The sequence below is a fragment of the Aquarana catesbeiana genome, linkage group LG11 (assembly GCF_042186555.1).
Source record: "Aquarana catesbeiana isolate 2022-GZ linkage group LG11, ASM4218655v1, whole genome shotgun sequence".
NCBI lineage: Eukaryota > Metazoa > Chordata > Amphibia > Anura > Ranidae > Aquarana > Aquarana catesbeiana.
The window spans coordinates 265,306,489-265,332,175 of NC_133334.1; the positions used below are offsets into that span (position 1 = coordinate 265,306,489).

At 41.9% G+C, this 25,687-nt stretch overlaps 1 protein-coding gene across 3 annotated transcripts in view; it reads left to right on the forward strand.

Annotated features, from left to right (window-relative positions):
• MYLK3 (myosin light chain kinase 3) overlaps positions 1–25,687 on the forward strand; it is a 97,130-nt gene that overhangs the window by 22,608 nt on the left and 48,835 nt on the right. Inside the window, exon 1 of one of the 3 annotated variants that reach the window (XM_073605805.1) lies at positions 14,855–15,530. The exons of the other annotated variants lie outside the window; for them this stretch is intronic. Within the exon in view, the coding sequence (XP_073461906.1) occupies positions 15,027–15,530 (504 nt within the window). The 5' untranslated portion in view covers positions 14,855–15,026. Of the gene's footprint in view, positions 1–14,854; positions 15,531–25,687 lie in introns of those variants that run through there. 3 annotated transcript variants of the gene reach the window in all.

Below are 25,687 nucleotides of genomic sequence, written 5' to 3' on the forward strand. Positions count from 1 at the left end.
AGTTTATTACAACGGTTAAACCGGTCGTGTGTACGCGGCATTAGTTATCACTTTTGCCTTATGGCAAGGTGCTCCATCATGCTGGAAAAGGCATTGTTCCTCACCAAAGTGTTCTTGGATGGTTGGGAGAAGTTGCTCTCGGAGGATGTTTCTGGACCATTCTTTATTCATGGCTGTGTTCTTAGGCAAAATTGTGAGTGAGCCCACTTCCTTGGCTGAGAAGCAACCCCACACATGAATGGTCTCGGGAGGCTTTACTGTTGACATGACACAGGACTGATGGTAGCCCTCACCTTTTCTTCCCCGGATAAGGTTTTTTCCGGATGCCCCAAACAATCGGAAAGGGGATTCATTAGAGGAAGTGACTTTCCCCCAGTCCTCAGAAGTCCAATCCCTGTACCTTTTGTAGAATATCAGTCTGTCCCCGATATTTTTCCTGGAGAGAAGTGGCTTCTTTGCTGCCCTTCTTGACACCAGGCCATCCTCCAAAAGTCTTCTCCTCACTGTGCGTGCCGATGTCCTCACACCTGCCTGCTGCCATTCCTGAGCAAGCTCTGCACTGGTGGCGTCCCGATCCCGCAGCTGAATCAAGTGTAGGAGAGGGTTCCTCATATGATTAGAGTCCTCCGGCTCTAATCATGTGCTTCTAAAAAAGAAAAAAAAACAAAACATGCCCTGCATGTAGATTATGGGCTAAGCGCATGGATTAGTGTGTTTAACCACTTAAGCCCCGGACCATTTGGCTGGCCAAAGAGCACTTTTTGCGATTCGGCACTGCGTCGCTTTAACTGACAATTGCGCGGTTGTGCGACGTGGCTCCTAAACAAAATTTACGTCCTTTTTTTCCCCACAAATAGAGCTTTCTTTTGGTGGTATTTGATCACCTCTGCGGTTTTTATTTTTTGCGCTATAAACAAAAAAAGAGCGACAGTTTTGAAAAAAACGCATTATTTTTTACTTTTTTGCTATAATAAATATCCCCCAAAAATATATAAAAAAATATTTTTTTCCCCTCAATTTAGGCTGATATGTATTCTTCTAAATATTATTGGTAAAAAAAAATTGCAATAAGCGTATATTGATTGGTTTGCGCAAAAGTTATAGCGTCTACAAAATAGGGGATAGTTTTATGGCTTTTTTTATTAATTTTTTTTTTTTACTAGTAATGGCGGCGATCAGCGATTTTTATCGTGACTGCGACATTATGGCGGACGCGTCAGACAATTTTGACACATCTTAGGGACCATTGGCATTAATACAGCGGTCAGTGCGATTAAAAAGCATTGATCACGGTAAAAATCTCACTGGCAGTGAAGGGGTTAACCACTAGGGGGCAAGGAAGGGGTTAATGTGTGTCCTATTGTGTGTTCTAACTGAAGGGGGGAGGGGACTGTGCAGGAAAACAGATCGCTGTTCCTAGACAGGCGATCTATCAGTTCAACCCTCAGAGAACCGGAAACTGTGTTTACACACACAGCTCCCGGTTCTCCGTGTGCCCCGAGCAATCGAGACCACCGGGCACTCACATCAGCTTGGGGGGCGAGCACGGGGGGGGGGGTGCATGTGCCCCCTAATGGCCGTTTATGTTACCGATGTAACACAACAGCGATTTGCCCAGCCGAGCCATGCTGCCGCAGTACAACTGCGGCGGCTGGTCGGCAAGCAGTTAAAAAACAAAAAAAAAGAATTGTAAAAAAAAAAAAAGAAAAAATAATGTAGTAAAAAAGAAAAAAAAATTGAAGAAAATGTATTAAACGTTTTTGGGCCTTAAAAAAACGAGATAAGCCATCAGTACATCAGGATTGATACATTTTCAGAAATATCCCATAGTTTGTGGACTCTATAGCTTTCCTACAGACTAAAAAATAAACACTAATTTGGGTTATTTTTTTTTTTTTTTTTTACCATAGAAATGGAGCAGAATACATTTTGGCCTAAATTTACAAAGAAAGATTATTTGTTATTTTTTTTTTCTATACTATTCAGCACTCAGCTGTGTCTATAAAGGCTTTCAGCGGGTCTTTGGCACCTTCGCCTTGCCAGTGGGAGAGTGTTGCATCAGGGCCAAGATACAGAGGTAGAAGCCATATGGTTTCTATTGCAGGGCATCCAATAAACGTGAACACACTCATGTATTATCTCACTTTTAGTCCAGCTGGATATCACTGCGGTATCAGTCACCGATAAACATATTCTTCTAACCACATAAAAAAAAAAAAATTATTATGTGTCCCCACTGAGGGTTCAGGCATTAAGAGAGAACAGATATAATGACACATTTTATGCCCCATCACAACAGGGACACCAGTACTGCGGACCTTGGTGCAATGGTGTGGTTGAGGATGCAGGGTGATGGTGGTCACATGACTTCCTCACGCTGGATGGAATGACACCGTACAATAGGGAGTAGGTTCTACCCTGTGTATCAGTGTCTGATGTTCCTTTCCCATTATTAACAGGATTCATACTTGACCTGAAAATGACAGTTGGAATCTGAACAATGACAGTTTGATAAGTTGTAGTTGTTGCGGCAATGCTGGTGTACATGCAATAAAAAACGACAACCGCACTTCTTTTCCCCAAGCTGCAGCTGCTAATAAAGTTCCAGTGAAAACATCCAATAACTTGCATCCTAATTTACAACGAGGCCTAAATTGCAAAATAAAAAATGATGTAGCTGTATTTTCCACTTCCTGTATTAAGGTGACAACGCTCTGCATAGAAATCGCACAGTTGTCACCCTAGGGTAGTTTAGAATGGACATGTAGATTTAAATTTAATTGGGAATGTTGGAGAATAGCGTGAAAGCAGTAGCTGTCGGAGCAGGACGTGAAGCCATGGCTCACTAGTTGCCACCACTGATTTGGAACATGTGTGCCGTGAGGGGTCAGGGGATGCCTCTCCACTTCTTCAGAGCTTTCCATCAATGAAAAAGGTTCATATAACAGAAGAAGAAAGGTTACATATAGAGAAAAGGGAAATCCTCTACCCATCCCCCTGAAGAAGTCCACTCAGGACAAAACACGTTGGGCGATTAGGCAATCTCTAGATATGGTGGACTATGCCTGCACACGGTGTGTTGTATTCTCCCACAAAAGGCCCGTGTGCAAAGGTGACAACGAAGAATGACCGTTGGGAGACATTTGTCACCCTGTAACAGGAAATGCAAGTCAAAGGGCGATGTACTGGAAAATTTTAAATTCTTTTTACTGATTGCAAAGAAAAAGGAGAAAGAGTGTGCAATCTTATGCCCCGTACACACGATCGGACTTTCCGACAACAAAATTTTTGTTTGAAGGATGTTGGCTCCAACTTGTCTTGCATACACACGGTCACACAAATGTTGGCCAACAATTACGAACGTAGTGACGTACAAGGCGTACGTATTATCTCCATTACGAATGCTAGTTTTACAAGACCGAGCGCTTCCAGCTTGTATTTGATTCCAAGCATGCGTGGACTTTTGTCCGATGGACTTGTGTACGCACGATCGGAAAGTCCGACAGCAAACATTTGTTGGCAGGAAAATTTGAGAACCTGCTAGCCAACGTTTGTTGGCGGAACACGCGGTCGGACTTTCCGCCAACAAGCTCACATCCAACATTTGTTGCCGGAAAATCCAATCATGTGTACGGGGCATAAGTGTAGTAGGTGCAGCACATTTATTAAAAACAAAAAATAAGCGGCAACTCAGTTGGACAGTTAAAATGAGCGTATCATCAATCATCATCAACTGGGTTGGAGTTCTCAGCCAGGTGCAGGGTGGAGATGCACCTTAGGCAGGAGAACACGGAAAGAAGCTGTTTGGTACCTTAAAAAAAAAAAAAAAAAAAAAAAAAAAAAAGCTAAAGGAAGACCAGAGGGCGCTAACTAAGTGCAGCAGTACGATGTATAGTAATGACCTAAAATAAGTAGCAACTCACTCAGGTAGATGATAGTGTGTATACAGATATTTTAGCGGTGGCCACAAGTCCCTTTTTCGCTGCAGGCGGGTATGTCCAGAGATCACCGTCGCTGCCCGGGTGGTCCGCAGTTTCTAAGAAACCAGGTGCAGGAAGTGGGAAGCCGGAGTTCTGCGGAATGCAAGCGGACGGAAAGTAATGTTGCAGCTGACCGGATGGGGTGTGGCTACGTGTTTTAAGGCTCCGCCTTTTCCGCAAGCCATGCATCCCTTGTGCCAGAAGACCACACCGGGTGCCACTCCTGTCGGCTAAGAACAGGAAACTGAGGCTACAATTCGCACAGGATCACCAAAATTGGACAATAGAAGATTGGAAAAACGTTGCCTGGTCTGATAAGTTTCGATTTCAGATGGTGGGGTCGGAATTTGTCGCAAACAACATGAAAGCATGGATCCATCCTGCCTTGTATCACCGGTTCAGGCTGGTGGTGGTGTAATGGTGTGGGGGGGATATTTTCTTGGCACACTTTGGGCCCCTTAGTACCAATTGAGCATCGTTTAAATGCCACGGCCTACCTGAGTATTGTTGCTGACCATGTCCATCCCTTTATGACTACAGTCTCCTAGAGCTGTACGATTAATCGTCAAGAATCGTTATCGCGGTTTTTTTCCCCGTTGCAATCTTGACTAAAGTATTTCACGATTCTGTCTATGCAAAGAATTCTCTCTGCTCTTCTGAAGCAGACAACAGTCAAAAGAAAGGAAGAGGAAAACCGGGCAGTCTGCCAAGAATCACAACATTCTTTAGCAGTGGAACTTAAGTATAAACATTGTAACAATTTGTCAATGGAATAGACTTTGTGTGTAAGTGAAGAAAGTTTAACCACCTTTTTCTGACATTTGTTGGTTTCAAGTTTAAAATCTTTTTTTTTTTTTGCTAGAAAATTACTTAGAACCCCCAAACATTATATATATATTTTTAGTAGAGACCCTAGAGAATAAAATGGTGGTTGTTGCAATATTTTATGTCACACTGTATTTGCGCAGTGGTCTTTCAAATGCAGTTTTTTTGGGGAAAAAATTACTTTAATGAATTTAAAAAAAAAAAGTAAAGTTGGCCCAATTTTTTTTGTATACCGTGAAAGATTTTATGTTGCGAGAATCGCGATCTTTTCATTCTAAGTAAAAAAATTGTGATTCTCATTTTGGCCAGAATCGTGCAGCTCTACAGTGTCCCCATCTTCTAATGGCTCCTTCCAGCAGGATAATGCACCATGTCACAAAGCTCCAATCATCTCACCACTGGACAATGAGGTCACTGTACTCCAATGGCCTCCACACTCACCAGATCTCAATCCAATAGAGCTCCACACTCACCAGATCTCTATCCAATAGAGCTCCACACTCACCAGATCTCAATCCAATAGAGCTCCACACTCACCAGATCTCAATCCAGTAGAGCTCCACACTCACCAGATCTTAATCCAATAGAGCTCCACACTCACCAGATCTCAATCCAATAGAGCTCCACACTCACCAGATCTCAATCCAATAGAGCTCCACACTCACCAGATCTCAATCCAGTAGAGCTCCACACTCACCAGATCTCAATCCAATAGAGCACCTTTGGGATGTGGTGGAAGGGGAGAGTCACATCATTGATGTGCAGCCGACAAATCTGTAGCAACTGTGTGATGCTATCATGTCACTATGGACCAAAATCTCTAAAGGAAATGTTTCCAACACCTTGTTGAATCTATGCCATGGAGAATGAAGGTGGTCCAACCAGGTACTAGCAGGGTGTACCTAATAAAGGGGCCGGTATTTTGTACAGGAATTGTGGAACTCGGAAGTTTGTACCTGGTACATCGCTATGAAAATAAAACAATTCCAATGAGGAGCTTTCTCTGTTCGCAACAGAATATATTTAGACTCTTCTAGACCACTTAACTTCACACGTTTGCGTTTTTTTTTTTTTTTAAACAATGTTGGTAATTAATTGTGTCCTTGACACCTCTGACTGGTGAGTGAACAGCCCGGTGTGTTGAGGCTGGAAACTGTCCCATGACTGCTATATGTTAACATTTAACCCTTCCAGATAAAGCTGAGCAGTTCCAGCACAGAAAATATCGCAAAGTGCCCTCCATGGAGACGCTCTCCTATTTTCGGCACTTTTTTTTTTTTTTTTTTTAGAAATAACTCTAAACACGTTTACCCTGATGTCATATTTGGTTAAAGTGGAACTATGGGCAAAATTAAGAGTGATATATATGATGTGAGATGTCCGTTTTTTTGTTTTTTGTTCTTTTGTTATTTTGTTTTAATATGGTCCCCCAAAGACATAGTTATATTATCTGTTGATCCTGCCAGGAGATCCATTATGTTTTCACTTCCTATAGGTGGATAACAACATTGTTCATTTTGCAATGAAATTACACAGCAGTGTTGTCACCCTGTGAACAGAGTAGACTTGGATGGGCGAATAGTTTTAACGACTTGACCTCTGGCAGATTTACCCCCCTTCTCGTGACCACGCCTTTTTTCACGATATGCTACTGCATCACTTTAACCACTTAAGGGCCGAGCCTCTTTCTGAGATTTGTTGTTTACAGGTTAAAAACTTTTTTTTTTGCTAGAAAATTACTTAGAACCTCCAAACATTATACATTTTTTTTCTCACACCCTAGAGAATAAAATGGCGGTCGTTTCAATACTTTCTGTCACACCGTATTTGCGCAGCGGTCTTGCAAACGCACTTTTTTTTGGGAAAAAATACACTTTTTTGAATAAAAAAAAGACATCAGTAAAGTTAGCCCAATTTTATTTATATTGTGAAAGATAATGTTACGCCGAGTAAATTGATACCCAACATGTCACGCTTCAAAATTGCGCCCGCTCGTAGAATGGTGACTAATTTTACCCTTAAAAATCTCCATAGGCGACGTTTAAAAAATTCTACAGGCTGCATGTTTTCAGTTACAGAGGAGGTCTAGAATTATTGCTCTCGTTTTACCGATCGCGGCGATACCTCACATGTGTGGTTTGAACACCGTTTTCATACGCGGGCGCTACTTACGTACGCGTTCGCTTCTGCACACGAGCTTGGCAGGACGGGGCGCGTTTAAAAAATTTTTTTTTTTTTTTTTCTTATTTTATCTTTTATTTTTGTAAACATCCCTTGTAATAGAAAAAAAAAATGACAGGACCTCTTAAATATGAGATCTGGGATCCAAAAGACCTCAGAGCTCGTATTTACACTAAAATGCAATTGCGCGGTCATGCAATGCTATACCCAAATAAAAACGTAAGTCATTTTTTTCCCAACAAATACTTTCCTTTGGTGGTATTTAATCACGTCTGAATTTTTTTTTTTTTTTTGCACTATACACAAAAAAGACCGACAATTAAAAAAAAAAAAAAAAAATTAAAAAAACTCTACTTTCTGCTATAAATCATATCAAATAAAAAAAAAATTTAAAAAATCGAATTTCTTCAAAAAATAAACGTCAATATGTATTCTGCTACATGTTTTTCATAAAAAAAAAAAGAAATCCCAATAAACCTATTGGTTTGTGCAAAACTTATAGCGTCTACAATCTATAGTGTATACAGTGCCTTGAAAAAGTATTCATACCCCTTGAAATTTTCCACATTTTGTCATGTTACAACCAAAAACTTATTTTTTTTTGGGGGGGGGGGGGGATTTTATGTGACACATAATTGTGAAGTGGAAGGAAAATGATAAATGGTTTTCAACGTTTTTTTTACACATAAATGTGCGAAAAGTGTGGTGTACATTTGTATAGCGCCCCCCTGAGTCAATACTTTGTAGAACCTCCTTTCACTGCAATTACAGCTGCAAGTCTTTTTGGGGATGTCTCTACCAGCTTTGCACATCTAGAGAGGGACATTTTTGCCAATTCTTTTTTGAAAAATATCTCAAGCTCTGTCAGATTGGATGGAGAGCGTCTGTGATCAGCAATTTTCAAGTCTTGCCACAGATTCTCAATTGGATTTAGGTCTGGACTTTGACTGGACCATTCTAACACATGAATATGCTTTGATCTAAACCATTCCATTGTAGCTCTGGCTGTATGTTTAGGCTCGTTGTCCTGCTGGAAGGTGAACCTCCACCCCAGTCTCAAGTCTTTTGCAGTTTTTTTCCCCCCTGTCAGGACGGAGCCCTGCCTTTTTTTACATAAGCAGAGGTGCATCCAGCCTCTCCTCGCAATGATCGGCTGGTGCCGGTAGAAGAAAAATTGTAGCAGGTTTGTTCCAGGGCTCCGGGGGGGGGGGGGGGGGGGGGGGTTAATAGTGTAACAAATAGATTTTTACTATAGCAAGGAAAAAATAATAATTTTGGATTGCTTACATTTACCTTTTCTTTCTTTACCTTTGAGAACAATTTTTGGTGGTCAGTCGCAATTTATACTCCCTTATTTATAAGGATCTTACCAATAATTCCCCAATTATTGGTAGTCCATGGCACTTTAAACCCCCCCCCCCCCCCCCAAAAAAAAAACAATCCAAAAATCATTGCTGGTCAGTGATTGTGGGATTTTTTTTTAAGGGAAGAAAGAGAGGGGAAAGAGGTGCCATTGATCACCAAACAATTGTTTTTGGGGGTGCTACTGACCACCAATGATTGTGGGAATGTTTTTTTTTTTCCAGTGGTGGGGGAGGGGGACAATAAAAAAAAAAACACTGACCACCAATGATTGTGGGAATGTTTTTTTTCCAATGGTGGGGGAGAAGGGACAATAAAAAAAATACCGACCACCAATGATTGTGGGAATGTTTTTTTTACAATGGTGGGGGAGGGCGGCAATAAAAAAGAAAAACACCGACCACCAATGATTGTGGGAATGTTTTTTTTTTCTAAAGGTGGGGGAAGGGGGGGCAATAAAAAATAAATAAAACACTGACCACCAATGATTGTGGGAATGTTTTTTCTTTTCAAAGGTGGGCCAGTTGAAGATCCCCATGATTAAGCCCCAAGGGGGTGGAACGAAACACGTTGGGGGCGTGGCCTGGCTGGAGTCCGGGCTGAGGCTGCCATTCACTTCACCTCATATACACAGGTCTGCTTTTTGATGTACGGCTTATGGATCCTTCCCTTTGACACTGGGTCAGTTGAAGTGCCACTGACCACCAATGCTTTTGGGGGGAGGGAAAAAAAATGTAAGCAATTCTAAATTTTTGGTGTGTATATATATATATATATATATATATATATATATATATATATTTTATTTTTATATTTATTTATTATATATCTATATATATATATATATATATATATATATATATATATATATATATATATATATATATATATATATTTATTTATTTATATTTATTTATATATTTTTTTTTACTTATTATATATATATATATATATTTATTTATTATATATATATATTTATTTTATATCTATCTATCTATATCTATCTATATATATATATATATATATATATATATATATATATATATATATATATATATATATATATATATATATATATATATATATATATATTTTTTTTTTTATTTTTATATTTATTTATTATATATCATATATATATATATATATATATATATATATATATATATATATATATATATTATTTATATATTTATATTTATTTATATATTTTTTTTTTACTTAATATATATATATATATATATATATATATTTTATTTATATATATATTTATTTTATATCTATCTATCTATATATATATATTTATTTTATATATTTATTATATATATAAAATTGTTATTAAAAATACTACCAAAAGAAAGCTCTAAAAAATTATATTGGATACAGTCTGCACGACTGAATACTTGTCAGTCAAACTATCACAACACTTAAAGTTGGCCTGGTAATGATGGGGTGGTTGGTACTGAAGCGGTTGGGTTTACCCACATACAGTTTTGTCAGTGTCATTTAAACAACATTTCTGAAGTTTAAAGATTCTCCAAATAAAGAACGTGCAAAAAAAAAATTCAGAGAACACAAAGACTGTCAGCTGGCTGCAAAGAAGGCTCAGAGGCTGTAGCTGCTCGCCAAGGAGAGCGGGTATGTACTGGCAGACAGGGTGCCCAATTATTTGAAAACAGATGCATTCTTTGTTTTACAGTCTGTTAAATTCCAAGAATAATCAGTAATTGGGCATTAAACTCTCTGGAATGTTGCCACACTCAGGTTTATTCCCTGCAGAGGTTTTGTTAACTTCTTGTCACTAAGAAAACCAGCAAAACGTGTAATTGGACCAGGAGGGCTCACTAATCTATCAGGAGTCCAAATCTACATTTGTTTAGTGATCAGAGCAAAATAAATATCATTCTGTTAGAACTTTAACCACTTGACTTCTGGAAGATTTACCCCCCCGCCCTCCTTCCTGACCAGGCCGTTCTTTGCGATGCAGCACTGTGCTGCTTTAAACTGACAATTTCGCAGTCGTGCGACGCTGTCATTTTTTTCCCCACAAATAGATCTTTCTTTTGGTGGTATTTCATCACAACTTGTGGTGTTTATTTTTTGTGCTATAAACAAAAAAAAAAAACTACAGTATTTAAAAAAAAAAATGTATTTTTTACTTTCTGCTATAAAACATACCCAATAAGAAAAAAAAAGTAAAAAATAAAATTTCTTTATAAACCTAGGCCAATGTGTATTCTGCTACATATTTTTGGTAAAAAGAAAGCCCACTGATGCCCTGTAACTGTTACGCCCCGTACACACGATAGGATTTTCCGACAACAAACGTTCGATGGGAGCTTGTTGTCGGAAATTCTGGCCATGTGTAGGCTCCATCGGACATTTTCCGTCGGAATTTCCGTCAAACAAAATTTGAGACCCGGATCTCAATTTTTCCGACGACAAAATCCGTTGTCGGAAATTCCGATCGCGTGTACACAATTCCGACGCACAAAATTCCACGCATGCTCGGAATCAAGCAGAAGAGCCGCACTGGCTATCGTACTAAATTTTTCTCGGCTCGTCGTGCGTCTTGGACGTCACCGAGTTCTTGACGTTCGGAATTTCCAACAACGTTTGTGTGACCGTGTGTTTGCAAGACAAGTTTGAGCCAACATCCGAAGGAAAAAAAACACGGTTTTATTGTCAGAAAATCCTATCGTGTGTACGGGGCATAAGACATTTTGATCGCTCCCTTTCGGACGCTTGCTGGAGATGTCTGGGTTCTAGAGGTATCTTGCTCCACATATGGTGGGACTGCCCTCCTGTCAAAAAATTCTGGCAAACGATTTTTCACCTGTACTGCAAGCTGATGGCGACATCCCTCCAACCTTCACCGGAGATAGCCCTCCTCTCCATGATTCCTGGCCCTCTAAAATCAATCAAAACCTGGGCTCTGTCACTTCCTTGCTGCGGCACGAACAATGATCCCCCCAACACTGGAAATCGATGGATATGCAATGCCTTGGGGATTGGGCTATTAAAGTAGATCGTATTAGAGACCTGGAATGTCTGTTGGCCCAGGAAAATGGTAAAGAGCAGGGACGGCCCGTCCATTAAGGGCGCACGGGCGCCGGCACCCCCCCCCTTCCCCCGTCCATCGCCGCCTCCTCTATCCATGCATCTGGCCCCTTTCAGGACACCGGCGCATGGATTCCAATGCCGAGGAGCTGTTTTTTTGAAGCATCGATTAGAGCCAGAGGCTCTAATAGGCTTCAAAATAGGGTGGGCTCAGGTCGCAGAGATTGCCCTCAGAGCACACACCAAGGTGTGTTACAACAGCGAATCAATATTCGCTGTTGTAACACTGATCCTCCTTCCGGCCAATCAGGAAGCTGGTTTTGACACCGGTCACCCGATTGGCTGAAGGGACAGGCAAACCTATTGGACCCCTGGAGGGAGGAGCCGCATGGAGGAAGCCGCCGTGATGCAGAGAGGACACAGTACATTGGTTCACTCTAAATGGTGTCCTCCCAAACAGTCCCTATCCTGTGTAGGCTGTGGTAGGTACATTGGTAAGGAAGCCTCTTTGGTATGAGTATTTCAATGTTCTCTTTAAAGCCAAGCTCTGCGCAAAATTTTATTAAAAAAAAAAAGTTCCCCTGGCAGGTTTTACAAACAAAAAAAAGCAGTTCTGGCTGCAATACTCACCTCTCTGGTGCTATCCTCTGCAGTAATCCCTCTCTGCTACAAGATTTCCTTCTTCTGCTTTGAATGACATCCAGTAAGATAAGGACATTTTGTAAGTGCAAGGTGTCATGGGTCCATGACACAGGTTTTCTTCTAAAATTGCCCTGTATTTGGCTCCATCCATCTTTCCATCAACTCTGACCAGCTTTCCTGTCCCTGCTGAAGAAAAGCATTCTCACAACATGATGCTGCCACCATCATGTTTCACAGTTGGTATGGTGTATTCAGGGTGATGTGCAGTGTTAGTTTTTCACCACACATAGCGTTTTGCTTTTAGGCCAAAAAATTAAATTTTGGCCTCATCTGACCAGAGCACCTTCTTCTACATGTTTGCTGTGTCCTCCACATGGCTTCTCACAAACTGCAAATGGGTCTTATGGCTTTCTTTCAAAAATGTTTTTCTTCTTGCCCCTCTTCCACAAAGGGCATATTTGTGGAGAGCACGACTAATAGTTGTCCTGTGGACAGATTCTCCCACCTGAGCTGTGGATCTCTGCAGCTCCTCCAGAGTTACCATGGACCTCTTGGCTCTTCTCTGATGAATGCTCTCTTTGCCCGGCCTGTCAGTTTAGGTGGACGGCCATGTCTTGGTAGGTTTGCAGTTGTGCCATACTCTTTCCATTTTCCGATGATGAATTGAACAGAGCTCCGTGAGATGTTCAAAGCTTGGGATATTTTTTATAACCTGACCCTGGTTTATACTTCTCCACAACTTTATCCCTGACCTGCCTGGTGTGTTCCTTGGCCTTCATGATGCTGGTGGTTCACTATGGTTCTCTAACAAACCTCCGAGGGCTTCACAGAACAGCAGTATTTATACTGAGATTAAATTATACACAGGTGTACTCTATTTACTAATTAGGTGACTTCTGAAGACAATTGGTTCCACTAGATTTTAATTAGGGGTATCAGAGTAAAGGGGGCTGAATACAAATGTATGCCACACTTTTTACATATTTATTTGTAAAAAAGTTTGAAAACCATTTATCATTTTTCTTCCATTTCACAATTATGTGCCACTTTGTGTTGGTCTATCACATAAAATCCCAATAAAATACATTTACGTTTTTTGGTTGTAACATGACAAAATGTGGAAAATTTCAAAGGGTATGAATACTTTTTCAAGGCACTGTAAGTATAAAAAAAAAAAAATCATGCAGTACAGTAGGGGCCCTTCTGGAAGAAGGGATCAGCACTGGGGAGCGGAGAACTTGGAGTTGGGCTTTAAACCTGAACCCCAGGTGTATATAAAAACACTATTTTACCTGATAAAAGAAAAAAAAACTAATTAATTCAGTTATATGTTCATTAAAAAATGTTCTTTTTTTTAATGCAACAATGTAAATGGCAGAATTTTGTTTTGATATTAGCACATAAGAGCAAGAGAGGCAGCACCAGCACCAGGTGCGGACTGACAACTCATGGGGCCCCCGGGCAATAGGAGATTATGGGGCCCCCGGGCAAAAGGAGAAGATTATGGGTCACCCGGGCAATAGGAGATTATGGGGCCCTCAGGCAATAGGCGATTATGGGGCACCCAGGCAATAGATTATGGGGCCACACAGTATACACACACACACATACAGTATACACACACAGACACACAATATACACACACACACAGTATACACACACACATACAGTATACACACACAGACACACAATATACACACACACAGTATACACACACAGACTACACATACACACACTGAAAAGGTACTGGAGAGGCGGGGCAGCTATAATCTTGAGGTTTTTAAAAAAACACAGATTTTTACATACTGTCCCTGGTTTTATTGAGGCTGGCAACCCTGATGGGGCCCCTTAGTGGCATGGGGCCCTCGGGCAGTGCCCGAGTGCCCGAATGGTCAGTCCGCCCCTGACCAGCACCTAATCGGGCACATGTGCAGGTAAGGAACATGCTGACAGGAGGGGAGAGCAGAATGAGCAAAGGAGTGAACCACTGCAGCTTGTTATCTGTCCATTCACAGGCTGGGGGCAGGGAGGTGACCCAATATTATCACCTACCTACAACGGTGAAAAAAATCAGCTCACCAACCTAGCCGTGTTGTCTTGCAGAGCTGTGTATATCCCAGGACTGGATGGACAAAAGTCCTTAGACAGGCTTAGCTGTTCAGCTTGAAAGAGCTGTAGAAAATGTGTCGCCTTTATGTAAAGAAGTCAAATGAATAAATAAAGAAAAAAAAAAAAAGCAAAAGTAAAGACTTTGGAGACACGGTCTGCAGCAAAGCTCAAATTTTCCCAAACACTCCAAAATGCAAAGGCTGAAAAAAAAAAAAAGGGGAACAAACTCATTTTGTAATTTCATTAAGTGTTTTTAGAGAGGAGCAGTCCAAGTGCATTGTCAGATCGGGTTTACAAAGAGCTGGCTATGTGTTAGATTTCTATACTTGTCATTGTCGGCTATTTTTAGACACAAGTGACAGCCAAATCGGGCCAGCCTTGTCATTCCAAATACGCAGCGTGCCTCTTATAAATGCGTCTTTTAATAAGAACTTATTTGTGACACTTTTCTCTTCCTCTTCCCCTTGGTACAATACACAATTTAATGAGTTTCTGTTATATTCTAGCCTGACGTGCATTTGTTAGAACCTAATGTATATCGCCTCCTGCCACTTTGCTAATGCTGTCAATTCTTGACGTGCTTATCCATCACCAGGCTCTCAGGAAAGAATTTAAAATGTCCCTGTGACGTCAACGGGCCCCCAAAAAAAGCCTCAATGCCAAGTTTAGTCAGTTGTTTAGAGGCCTCACAATGAAAAGCCTGATAGCATGAGTTAAATCTATTTGGACACAAAGAAACTCGATGCCCATTGTCTCTTCTACTGTTACCACCAAGAGGTTGCCGTAAGACCATAAAGCCTTACAGATGCAGAATTAGGAGAAGGATTAGCAGGACAAAGGCAGATTAGGCGTGTGGATAACATAACAAATATGAGTAAGCAGGAGTCGATCACCTCTTGCTTGGCCAAAATGTACGAGAGTAAGTTTGACCATAGTACGGGGCCTGGAAAATCCCCGGTAAAGCCTCCCGGATTGGCCAACAACATGGACAACAAGCTGAACCTGCTCAACGAGAAAATGGACAAGCTGTTACACTTTCAGGAGGATGTCATGGGTAAACTGGAAACGGTTTCTCACGGGATGGACCTGCTGGAAAAAGGGATGGATAAACTGTCTGCCTCTCATGGACCCAACCCACAAAGTCTAAAGGAGAACATTGAGCCAGCTGTAGAAGAAAGCAGCTTCTCTGAATTAATGCGACTTCTTAAAATGTTACATGGAGAATCTATTATTCACCAAGAGAAACTAGATGGCCTTCAAAAGATGATGTCAACGATGGATAAGGTGGTGGCATTTGTGGGGAACACTCTCAAAAATTCTAAAATTGTGGATTTCATTCTAAAGGGTACAGTTCCTTGGAAGAAGAAGGAGGAGGTTGGTGATTATTCTCACATAGTGTTCTTAAGGGTCAGGTGGACGTTTTTGAAGCTCCAGAGCCAGCTTTGCTTGATTTGCTAGATTAGTAGGTTAATGTGTCAGCTTTTGAATGCTTTTGGTGACTCTTTGAGGGATGCGTTCTTTCATGTATAAGTCATCTAGACGTGTTCATTAATTATAAAATAAAGAAGGAAGGTTTAATGGTTTAAAGGCAGTGGAGATTCTCTCTATGAAGGAGGATCGGCGGCCCACTTCATTATAATGAGAGTGATTTCAGCCTACTCCACTAGACAAGTGCTTAAAAAATAATCTTTATTTTATATCTTTAGATCTATATCAAAGCAATTTTATTAGAACTGTGACACATACCAGTATTATAATGAGTGTAGCTCCAGAACAAGACCAATAGATAACCAACAACCTGAAGAACAGTGGGTGCCCTTGGAGGAACCAAATGTTGCATTATAAGAACAGTGCTTTTCCATTAACATTTAAGTATATCTAAAGCCAAATTCTGTTAGATTCGTTAGGTAAACTAGAAAGGTTGGTAAGGAGACTCAACACTGGAGTCTCAGCTTGTTCCAAAGGCTTTACTGGTACCACATCCTCTACTATACGACACTGAAAGATAACTCCATCCCTAACATGAAAAACTACTAGGACTTTAAAAGTACCACACCAAGAATTTTTTTTAAAGGTAAAAGCTCACATTTTTATTGTACAAAACATTAAAAGAAATTAAAAAATGAATATCAAACATCCAGCTGTTTCAAAACAATTGCAATCACATATCATACCATTAATTGATGACTATATCCCAGGTTGGTCATAAAAAAGATCTCATATACATATCTTTGTCTCCAAAAATCGATACAATAAAAATGTGAGCTTTTATCGTTAATAATTTTATTATTGGTGTGTACTTTTTTAAAGTCCGAGTAGTTTTTTTGGGGGGATTGAGTGATCATTCAAACTCTGTTGGATTCCTCTTGCATAGAGTAGAGGAGGGTTCAAATCCCATCAAGATTTTTGTTGTCTGTGTCCCACTAGGGAAATTTCCTTTTACCTCCTGTCCTGGAAATACAACAGGAAGTGAGAGAAAATCTCTTATTTGTCTCTAGTACAGGTGTCCCCATTGAAGGTCTATTCCTGTTCTTATGATGATTTTAAAATGTTGACTATATCATGTTCTGCTCCAGTGACTATGTTCACCATGAAAAAACGAGAGAGGGTGAATCTATAGAAACTTGACAAGGCTCTTATCTTTCCAAATTCTTTTCAAAACGAAAAAAAACTTTTTGATCTAAATACATTTTAACGGGTATACTTCCTTATGGAGCATACAACACGTAACTACATTGCACAACTGACTAAGGGATAAGAACTCCATGTGGAGGGTCATGTGACTGGTGGAAAGCCTTATCTGGGACCAGAAGGCTTTTGCTCAGTGAAATTTAATTTATTTTTTTTTTTTTTAGTTCTTACCCCTCTGTACTATTACCTCCAGTCACCCTACTTGGGTGCAGTGCCAGCCACACTGTAAATTAGGAGGAGACTACCACTGATCATGACACTTTCGTAGTGTAAAGCACAGGGTACTACCATAAGGGTCATGGCAGATCAAGTTTGCGAATAGAGGGGGTACAACCAGCCCTCCTGTACCAGGCCCCTCTGGGTCAACAGGGGGCCCTGGGTTAGGCCAAGATCCAAGATGAGTCTCATTGGTAGGGTGCGCCACCCATCAGACTTGTGTAGGCCATGTCCCTTGCATTTTGCCAGGCAGGGCTTGTCTGGTAGGCTGTACAAGGGCCCTGTGATTTCAAATGGCAGCCCTGTGGCTGATGGTCATAAAAGATTATTCCTATAGGTAATACCAGGGCTCCGACATTAAACTGAGCTACTAGCCAGGCTCAACCCTTACCCTCCCCCTTTATCTCATGAAATGACACTGTTAAATGTTTTCTGGAGAATTGACCACTTGCCTACTGAGCACTTTTACCCACTTCCTGCCCAGGCCAAATTTCACCTTTCAGCACTGTAATGCCCCGTACACCCGATCGGACTTTCCAACAACAAAACCGTGGCTTTTTGTTCGAAGGATGTTGGCTCCAACTTGTGTTGCATACACACGGTCACACAAATGCTGGCCAACAATTACGGACGTAGTGACGTACAAGACGTACGCGATATCACCATTACGAGCGCTAGTTTTACAAGACCGAGCGCCTCCGGCTCGTACTTGATTCCGAGCATGCGTGGACTTTTGTCCGACGGACTTGTGTACACACGATCGGAAAGTCCGACAACAAACAATTGTTGGTGGAAAATTTGAGAACCTGCTAGCCAACATTTGTTGGCGGAAAGTCCGACAACAAATGTTCGATGGAGCGTACACACGGTCGGACTTTCCGCCAACAAGCTCACATCCAACATTTGTTGTCGGAAAATCCGATCGTGTGTACGGGGCGTTGCACTTTGAATGACAATTGTCCAGTCATGCCACACTGTATCCCAAAAAAATTGTTATAATTTTTTTCACACAAATAGAGCTTTCTTTTGGTGGTAATTAATCACCACTGGGTTCTTTATTTTTTTGCTAAACAAAGAAAAAAGACCAACATTTTTGAAAATTTTTTTTTTTTTTTTATAGTTTGTTATAAAATTTTGCAAACAGGTAATTTTTGTCCTTTACTGATGTGCACTCGAGGCGGCACTAATAGGTGGTACTGCTGGGCACTGGTGGGCATTGCTGAGCAGGCACGGATGAGGCTGCACTGATAGGTGGCACTGAAGGGCACTGAGAGGTGACTCTGATGGGCACTGGTAGGTGGCACTGACAGGCAGCACTGATACTAGTTGATACTAATGATGAGGCACTGATGGGCACTGGTGGGCACTGATTAGCAGCATTGGTGGGCATTGTTAGGACCAATAAAAGATAGCGTGAGGAGAGAAAAGACGATACCTGGCTTATGTTTACATCCTGTGATCAGCTGTCATTGGCTGACAGCCGGTTTTTCAGCTATAGCGCGGGCGGGAGGTAGTTAAGTTACAAAAATAAATAATAACAAAAACAACAACATTAACAATATTAACATAAAGCATATTTCATTGATCTGACTGTCATAAATTCATCCCAAAGGTATTCTATCGGGTTGAAGTCAGGACTCTGTGCAGGCCAGTCAAGTTGCTCCACCCCAAACTCACTCATCCATGTCTTTATGGACCTTGCTTTGTGCACTGGTGGGCAGTCATGTTGGAACAGGAAGGGGACGTCCCCAAACTGCTCCCACAAAGTTGGGACCATGAAATTGTCCAAAATGTCTTGGTATGCTGACGCCTTAAGAGTTCCCTTCACTGGAACTAAGGGGCCAATCTCAACCCCTGAAAAACAACCCCACACCATAATCCCCCCTCCACCAAATGATTTGGACCAGTGCACAAAGTAAGGTCCATAAAGACATGGATGAGCAAGTTTGGGGTGGAGGAACTTGACTGGCTTGCACAGAGTCCTAACCTCAACCGGATAGAACACCTTTGGGATGCATTTGAGTAGAGACGGCGAGCCAGGCCTTCTCATCCAACATCAGTGCCTGACCTCACAAGTGCGCTTCTGGAAGAATGGTCAAACATTCCCATAGACACACTCCTAAACCTTGTGGACGGCCTTCCCAGAAGAGTTGAAGCTGTTACAGCTGCAAAGGGAGGCCCAACCCAATATTGAACCCTACGGACTAAGACTCGGATGCGTTTTAAAGTTCATGTGTGTGTAATGGCAGGCGTCCCAATTCTTTTGAAAATACAGTGTATTTTTAAAAACAAGCAGCGTAGGTACCTGAATATGGGCCTGATCAGCTTCTCGCGGTCCCTGTACAGCAGGGCTGGAGTGGAAGCAGCACAAAGAACCAATCAGTTTATGTGCTAACATGCTGATAGGAGAGAGTAGAGCGATGAGCTCACCACTGTGCTGCTTCTCCTTTCACGGTCCTGTCATAGGCTGGGGCCAAGACCATGACAGCCTAGGCTCAGAGGACGCAGGTTGAATATTGCTGGCTGTCAAATGGAGGAAATCTAGTGGCAGAAAAAAAAAAGTACTGTGGGGGAAAGCTTTCAAATTTTATGTGAATATTGCAGCAAAAGCTGGTTTTGTTATTTTATCTTCTAATGGGCTATGAAAGTGGTAACAAACTCGAAATTAAAAATGTAATGTAGTGCAGCGTACCAATCATTAAATGTGGTGGCTACATTCGTTTTCTTTTTTTATGCTTTTTTTTTCCCCTCTGTTTTCACCCGGTGATCTGGCCAGTAACACACCTCCTGTATTAGGGTGCCTCCACTTTGGATGAATCAGCAACAGAGTCATCTTTGGACAGCAGCATTGTCAGTCTGGAGGGAGGGGACTATTAGATGTACTAGCAGATTTAGATACACTAACAATATTCAGTATGCTTTTTTTTTCTTCAATAGATGCACTAACCAATGAAGCCAAACTCCAGCTCACACTATGGCTGCACAAGCAGTTACAGCAACAGTTTTCTTTTACTTTTAGGGTAAAGGTTTTACATAAATAAATATAAACTGATCATTGTAAGCACCCCTGTCAGTGGTAAATGGTTTCTCCCATCCCTGCAATTGCACGAGAGCTTGTGCTGTTGGACAACAACAGCCTTAGTCTCAGCCTCAGATAGTGGAAGCCAGTTCTTTATTTGTTGATTCTATTTGGACCTCTGTAGGTGTCTCTTGGAGATTCCACTGGATCTCTGCACCAGGGTTCCCAACTCCACCCACTGGCCTTGATCAGTGTGTGTATGTGGAGGGGTCCACACCCTGTTTTGTAATTTTCCTTAATTTTTTTGTCGGGTAGAAAGCCTCAAAAATATATACCTATATAAGGAAGCCACAAGGGGATATGGCCTACACGCCTATACCTATAAATGATATATCACTCTAATACTGGTCATGTATAGTTGGGTTTTGCTGCAGATTTGATCTGTCTCAAATAATTAAAATTTACCAAGCACCGTCTAGGGCAATGTTTCTCAACTCCAGTCCTCAAGGCGCCCCAACAGGTCATGTTTTCAGGATTTCCCTCAGATATAACGGCTGTGGTGATTACTAAGGCAGTGAAACTGATCAAATCACTTGTGCAAAATAATGGAAGACCTGAAAACATGACCTGTTGGGGCGCCTTGAGGACTGGAGTTGAGAAACCCTGGTCTAGGGCAGGAAAGATGCAATTAGCGGACCTCCAGGTGTCGCAAAACTACAAGTCCCATCATGCCTCTGCCTCTGGGTGTCATGCTTGTGGCTGTCAGAGTCTTGCTATGCCTCATGGGACTTGTAGTTCTGCAACAGCTGGAGGTCCGCTAATTGCATATCACTGGTCTAGGGTCTTCTCTGTTGGATGTAAGCTGAAGAGACGTGCAGTACCCTCTAGTGTGCTAGAATAGGTTAATTGTTAGTGTGGAAAAATTTGACCTGTCTCGGAGCCAGGCTGGGTTGAATGTGGGTCAGGGCTAAGTGACTCACGGAGGCTGGATGACTCAGCAAGCAGCTCCTCTGGTAACTCCCTCTGCTCTCTGGAACCTTGAAGAAGCTTCCAGAAGTAGAGGGTGGAGTTCAGGAGGAGCTGCTTGGAGTATTGATAAGGGGCCCCAGCCAATCCCCAGAAAAGTGGGCTGGCAGGGGGCAGGAACCTCATAAATATTCAGGCAATCAGGTGGAAGATGTAGAAGAAATGCTGAGGAGGCTATTGGTGGCCCTTAAGGGGGCCCCCTAGTTTAGGGGGGGGGTGCTGGAGGGACCCTCTACAACACACGGAGGAAATTCTTCCTGAAGGCACGGGAGCAAGGAGAGGACATCAGGAGCAGGTCAGCACGTCCAGGAGTTCTCCGGGTGGGCTGGTTACTGAGCAGTCTGGAAGGATTGTGGTGTCAGTCTGGGAGGACTGCGGAAAATTAGCCAGGAGGGCTAGTGAAAGGGGCAGCTGCAGCTAGGAAGGCTGGCAGTGCCAGGACAGGTGGTGCTGACATCAGTAGCCACAGGGATGTAAAGCTGGACAGTGACTTTTTGCTACACACTTAAGGGGGCCTCGGGTTCCTGCCTGCAAAGGGCTATTGCTTTTAAAACTGACTAAGTGCCTTTGTCAGTTCCACAAAACCGTGTGCCAGCTGAGTTCTGCAAACAAGCTATTGCTGGAGGAAGAGAAGGAGTGTATATAGACTGTATATAGGAACGTTGTCCCTGAAGTGGAAGTCAAGTGTACAGGGTGGGGGACCCCATTTGACTGCGGCTCCTACGTGGGGTGCACTACAGACATTTTTAGACATATGCAATTCATTTGGTTAAAAATCGAAATTCGGACGAACTGTTTGTTATTCGAGGATCTGAATGTACCCGAATCACAATAGTAATTTTATTTATTTATTTATTTCAGGTACTTATATAGCGCCGTCAATTTAAACAGCGCTTTACATATACATTGTACATTCACATCAGTCCCTACCCTCACGGAGCTTATAATCTAAGGTCCGTAACTCACATTCATACATACTAGGGACAATTTAGAAAGGATCCAATTACCTACCAGCATGTCTATTGGAGTGTGGGAGGAAACCGGAGTACCCGGAGGAAATCCACGCAGGCACAGGGAGAACATGCAAACTCCAGGCAGGTAGTGTCGTGGTTGGGATTCGAACCAGTGACCCTTCTTACTGCTAGGCGAGAGTGTTACCCACTACACCACTGTAATGAATTTCAATGAATCCTAAATAAATTATAATGTAAAACAACAAATTAATTCTAATTCATTTGTTTCATTCAGATGACATGATGTGATAAATTGGGCTTTTTGTTAATCACTTGCTTCTTGGGCACCTAAACCCCCCTCCTGCCCAGACCAATTTTCAGCTTTTAGCGCTGTCACTCTTTGAATGACGGTTATACAACACTGTACCCAATTACATTTTTAGCATTTTTTCCCACAAATAGAGCTTTCTTTTGGTGGTATTTGATCACCTCTGGGTTTTTTATTTTTTGTTAAACAAATTAAAAAAGACCGAAATGTTTTTTTAAAGAAAAATACAAAACCATTTTATATTTTGTTAATAAATTTTGCAAACAGATAATTTTTGTCCTTCATTGATGTACGCTGATGAGGCTGCACTGATGGGCACTGATAAGCTGCACTGATGACCTTTCATTATAAACGTTGTTGACTCATCTCTAAATGTAGCGTTTATGGTTGTGGCCAAAAAGCTAAATTTTGGTCTCCTCACTCCTAATGACTTTGTACCTGAGGGTTTGAGGCTTGTCTCTGTGCTGTTTTGGCGTATTGTAAGCGGGACACTTTGTGGCATCTGCGTAGTAATGGTTTTCTTCTGGCGACTCAGCCATGCAGCCCATCTTTCCTCAAGTGCCTCCTTATTGTGCATCTTGAAACAGCCACACCACATGTTTTCAGAGAGTCCTTGGCAGTTGTGGCTGAAATTTTAGTTGGTCTACCTGACCGTGGTTTGGTTTCAACAGAACCCCTCATTTTCCACCTCTTGATTAGAGCCCTTGCACACTGGGGCGGTTTGCAGGCGCTATTGTGCTAATAATAGCGCCTGCAAACCGCCCCGAAAGTGCCACTACTTTCATTCCAGTGTGCAAGCCCCGAGGGCTTGCACACTGGAGCGATGCGCTGGCAGGACGGTAAAAAAAGTCCTGCTAGCAGCATCTTCGGAGCGGTGAAGGAGCGGTGTGTATACCGCTCCTTTACCGCTCCTGCCCATTGAAATCAATGGGACGGCGCGGCTATACCGCCGGCAAAGCGCCTCTGCAGAGGCGCTTTGCGGTGGTATTTAACCCTTTCTCGGCCGCTAGCGGGGGGTAAAACCGCCCCGCTAGCGGCCGCATACCGACGGTAAAACGCCGCTAATAATAGCGGCGTTTTACCGCCGACGCCGCCCCCCGCCCCAGTGTGCAAGGGCTCTTAGAGTTTGAACACTGCTGACTGGCATTTTCAATTCTTTGGATATCTTTTTCTATCCCTTTCTTGTTTTTTACAGTCAACTACCTTTTCCCGCAGATCCTTCGACAATTCTTTTGCTTTCCCAATGACTCAGAATCCAGAAATGTCAGTGCACCACTGGATGAAAGCTGCAAGGGTCTGTCAGGAGTCCAGAAACTCATTGAACTTTTGATCAGGAACGTTTGGGTAGTTTCTGTTGTCATTATGATTTAAAAAGAGTAAACACAGTTGATTGATAATAAATGGCTTCAGCCAAACACTAACCATGAATGAAAGAAAAGTTTTTGTGTTATCATTCATAGTCTATGAAAAATGGCCAAGAAATCATAGATTCTGCCAGGGTATGTAAACTTATGAGCACAACTGTATGTAAAGGAGGGGAGAAATTGACTCATCCCACTTAATACGTACATGTCAACTAGGTCTAAACCATGTGAACATGAGAACTGGTGGCTTCTTAAAATGTTCATCCAGGGAGCTGAGGAAAGGGCCTGCGGGAAGGTCGGACGCCCACCATGATCCCCAGAGGAAAGGACACGAGTGATCAAAAAGAAATCCATATAAATGGAATCCAAAGCTCAACTGTTGTAGCAATATTTTTCTTTTTGCTCCAACTGATTGTTCTTCTGCAATAAATAAAATAAATGGAGAAGATGATCTGTTCCGCCGTTGCTCTCTGTACCTGTTGATTCTGTAAAATGAATTTTATTCCTTAAATTCACATTCCAGAGGGAGATCTCACAAAGCCCGAAGAATACAGATAATTAAATGAGATGAAGTAAGTACTTGGTAGACACAACAGGACAACACCAGAAAAGAATATCTTATTGACCGAATATAAAACAGCTTGTCTCACGCCTGAGCAGTTCAGTCTCATGGTAGGGGACAGAGATGTGTTCAGATCCATCACTGTGATTAAGTATGATCCAGAGGGGGTTGTAACCAGCCTTGTGAAGTCTGGACGGCGACTGTAAATGAAAATGCAGCTAAAAGATCATTGTCTGCGGAGTGTTTGTTCAATATTTTCTTGTTTATCTGGAAAAAGATGGACGTGTTTATTTTGCAGCACCTGCTGTCTGCGAGGGAACATAAAATTAATTTTGCATGTACAGTGCCTTGAAACAGTATTCATACACCTTGAAATTTTCCATATTTTGTGAAGTTACAACCAAAAACGTAAATGTATTTTATTGGGATTTTATGTGATGGACCAACACAAAGTGGCACATAATTGTGAAGTGGAAGGAATATGATAAATGGTTTTCAACATTTTTTAGAAATAAATATGTGAAAAGTGTGGGGTACATTTGTATAGCGCCCCCCGGAGTCAATACTTTGTAGAACCACCTTTCACTGCAATTAAGGCTGCAAGTCTTTTTGGGGATGTCTCTACCAGCTTTGCACATCTAGAGAGGGACATTTTTGCCCATTCTTCTTTGCAAAATAGTTCAAGCTCTGTCAGATTGGATGGAGAGCGTCTGTGAACAGCCATTTTCAAGTCTTGCCACAGATTCTCAATTGGATTTTGGTCTGGACTTTGACTGGGCCATTCTAATACATGAATATGCTTTGATCTAAACCATTCCATTGTAGCTCTGGCTGTATGTTTAGGGTCGTTGTCTCGCTGGAAAATGAACCTCCGCCCCAATCTTTTGCAGATTTTAACAGGTTTTATTCTAAGATTGCCCTGTATTTGGCTCCATCCATCTTCCCATCAACTCTGACCAGCTTCCCTGTCCCTGCTGAAGAAAAGCATCCCCACAACATACATGATGCTGCCACCACCATGTTTCACAGTGGGGATGGTGTGTTCTGGGTGCTGTGCTGTGTTAGTTTTCCCCCACACATAGCGTTTTGCTTTTAGGCCAAAAAGTCAAAATTTTGGTCTCATCTGACCAGAGCACCTTCTTCCACATGTTTGCTGTGTTCCCCACATGGCTTCTCGCAAACTGCAAACGTGACTTCTTATGGCTTTCTTTCAACAATGTCTTTCTTCTTGTCACTCTTCCATAAAGGGCAGATTTGTGGAGAACACGACTAATAGTTGTCCTGTGGACAGATTCTCCCACCTGAGCTGTGGATCTCTGCAGCTCCTCCAGAGTTACCATGGACCTCTTGGCTCTTCTCTGATGAATGCTCT